At 33.9% G+C, this 3,577-nt stretch overlaps 1 protein-coding gene across 1 annotated transcript; it reads left to right on the top strand.

The window, feature by feature from the left end:
- The first annotated feature begins 411 nt into the window (after positions 1-411).
- Positions 412-852, top strand: LOC141690827 (uncharacterized). The gene has a single exon (XM_074495589.1). It carries the CDS (start codon positions 412-414, stop codon positions 850-852), a length of 441 nt encoding a protein of 146 aa, XP_074351690.1.
- The last annotated feature ends 2,725 nt before the right edge of the window (positions 853-3,577 follow it).

The raw sequence follows: 3,577 nt of genomic DNA on the forward strand, positions 1-3,577 counted from the left end.
CCCTTACTTCCAAGATCTAAATTACCACTTCTGTTTGGGATCACGCAATACTTCATACCACAAATATAATTAAGATAAGACCATCTTCTTACCACAAACAATCTCCTCATGAATTAGTTATTGGTCAAATCCCTAATATTTCACATTTTAAGATCTTTAGTAGTGTCGTATATGTTCCAATTGCACCTCTACAAAGATCTAAAATGGGACCGCAAAGAAGAGTAGGTATATATGTTGGTTTTGATTCACCATCTATTATAAGATATCTTGAACCATTAACTGGTGATGTCTTTACTGCTCGTTATGCTGATTGTCATTTTGATGAGTCTGTATTCCCTCCATTAGGGGGGAGATAATATTTTGCATAAGTTAAATTCTGAACTATCATGGAATGCATCAGGATTAAGTTCTATGGATCCACGTACTAAACAATGTGAATCTGAGGTTATAAGAATCATTCATATTCAAAATATTGCTAATCAAATGTCAGATATTTTTAATGATTCTAGACATGTCATAAAATCACATATACTTGTTGTTAACACACCGGCAAGGGTTGAAGTCCCTATTCATAAAATAATTCCTGAAGAGTTAATTGGTAATACACAACCACGCCAGAAGCGTGGTAGACCTGTTGGTGCAAAATATATTGTACCACGAAAATGGAAATTGATTGGACATGCCGCTGAAGTGGAAAGTGTTCCAGAAAATACCCCAGAAGCGGTATTACCTCATGAAGAGGTTCGAGCCCCTGAAGTGGCTATATCAAATACCCCAGAAGCGGTGTTACCTCCCGAAGTGGTTAAAGCCCCTGAAGTAGCTGCGACAAAACCACCAAAAGTGGTATGTTAGATGTATTTGATAATGTCATGTGTAATATGATTTGTGTTTAGTTTTCAAATCTTACTTAACATGACAAATTAATACTTAACTGGAAATCAGCACTTATACTGAAGACATAACTTAAGATATCAGAACTTAAGTGATCAAAAGATATTTATCAGGAGATAATATCAGGACTTAAGATGACTTTCAGATAAGGCAGGCGGCTGATTGAAATGAAAGAAGATCGAGACTAAGACAGAAAGAATTTTGCATGAAGAAGGAATTATATGAATAATAGAATACTTGGAAGAAAAGATAACTGGTTGATATATTTTTGGAAGCAGAATTATATTCCATATCAATTAAAAGATTATCTTGTAACTGTGTAGTATATAAACACAGGCATAGAGTTTACACTATAAGTGTTACGATTATCGAAGTTATTATTCTTTGTAACTCTAGCAGCTCTCGTGATAATTTGTTCATCACTGAGAGAGGACAGTTCCATAAACATTAGCTCAGTGCAAATATAGGTTGATGATATCATTTTTGGTTCTACAAATGACAGACTTTGTAAGAAGTTTGCCAAACTGATGCAGTCAAAATATCAAATGAGTATGATGTGAGAACTTAACTATATTCTGGGCCTTCAAGTCAAGCAGAATGAAGAAGGAACTTTTATTTGTCAATCTAAGTACACCAGAAATTTGTTGAAAAAATTTGGAATGCAAGATTGTTCAAGTGCATTCACTCCTATGGCAACTGCAATAAAATTGGATAAAGATACTGGTAAATCAGTAGATATTACTGATTATAGAGGTATGATTGGCTCTCTACTCTATCTAACTGCAAGTAGACCTGATATCATGTATGCTACCTGTCTTTGTGCAAGATTTCAAGCAGATCCAAGAGAACCTCACTTAACAGCTGTAAAAAGAATTTTCAAGTACCTTAAGGGTACAACTGATCTGGGATTGTGGTATCCTAGAGAATCAGATTTTAAGCTAATAGGTTACTCAGATGCAGATTTTGCAGGATGCAAAATTGACAGGAAAAGCACAAGTGGAAGCTGCCAATTTCTTGGAGGCAGATTGGTTTATTGGTTTAGCAAGAAACAGAAGTCAATTTCCACCTCAACTGCAAAGCAGAATACATTGCTGCAGGAAGCTGTTGTGCACAGATTCTTTGGATGAAGAATCAGTTACTGGATTATGGGTTAGAATTTTCTAAAATCCCTATTTACTGTGATAATCAAAGTGCTATTGCTATGACAGGTAATCTAGTTCAGCACTCAATGACAAAGCACATCAACATTAGGTACCACTTCATAAGGGAACATATGGATGAAGGTACAGTGGAATTGCATTTTATTCCCACAGATCAACAACTAGAAGATATCTTCACAAAACCACTGTGTGAAGCTACTTTTACAAGATTGGTAAATGAACTTGGAATGGTTTCAGGTTCATTCTCTAAATCTGCTTAGTTTATATTCTGATACATCAGACTTTATGATCAGTATTTACAGATATTACTATCTTTGTGTATTCTGTGCTTAAATTGAAAATTACTTAAGTGCTGATTGTTGTCTGATGTGAATTTCTACACTCTGATAGTGATATGAATGTTTATGTGACTATTCAATCCAATGAGGATAACCGTGCTAGATGCTGACCTAGTAGTCTTTAATATACTAAAGATCCAATGTTTGAAGTAATTGTTTATGTGGAAATCTTTTAACACAAGCAAATTCTGATATTGAGCTTAGTTAAGTTTACTTTGTGTATCTTATTACTAAGTCAAAAACTAGAATAGTGCTTCTTATCTGTTAAGTTCTGATGTTGGTAAATCTGGTGGATGTACTAAGTGCTGATAAGCCTCACTTATCAAAAGAAAAAGAAAAGAAAAGAAATAAAAATCAGGTACTCCTTTGAGATCTAGAGTAAAAATATGGAAAGGAAGACCCAAGTGCATTGCTGGTATTAAGTAATATGTATTAGAAAAGCAAAATAAATAATTTATTGGTGACTTTTCACACTCTATGATTACTGGAGAAATACTCTGATAGCAGCATAAATTCTGATAAGTAGTCGTGACTCACTTACACTGAGAAGCCACTGTAAAATAGAATTTCAAAAGATGCATAAAATGAGCACAAAACAGTTGAGGTGAACTCATGCATGAACTCATTCTAAAGTAGACTTCAGAATAATGACAGATTTTAAGTAAAGTTCTTAGTTATGCCTTATTTCTAAGATATACTGGAGTGAATCAGACTTTACTCTTTGTCTGATATTTAGCTTAATGCACACACTTACACTCCATATGAATGATGAAATTTACTGTGGTGATCAATGTTGTTTTAGATGAACAGTCTATGTGTCAGGTTGCATAAATTTTGACGACAAGTTCTGATGGAAGTTCTGATGATTAAGTTCTGATGAAACCATATCAGTATTTGTGTGAATAATTACAGGAATACACATTCACTTTTCGAGTTAAGGAGCCATATTCTGATGACTTTTAAATCCAGATAATAATCAAGTTTTGATGCTTACGTGGCAGTATTTATTTACTTGGTTTATTTTTGGTCATTACCTGAATGATAATATTTTTACAGAATATTGGTTAATGTGAGATAAAACAGTCATAATCATTATGGGTTAGTGGTTAGCGTTTATGTCTTGAAAACCTGCATGCGCACAGTAATTATTATTATATCCCGTGTCCATTAACTCTGGCTTTAGATCTT

The sequence above is a fragment of the Apium graveolens genome, chromosome 10 (genome assembly GCF_009905375.1).
Source record: "Apium graveolens cultivar Ventura chromosome 10, ASM990537v1, whole genome shotgun sequence".
In the NCBI taxonomy this organism is placed as follows: Eukaryota; Viridiplantae; Streptophyta; class Magnoliopsida; order Apiales; family Apiaceae; genus Apium; species Apium graveolens.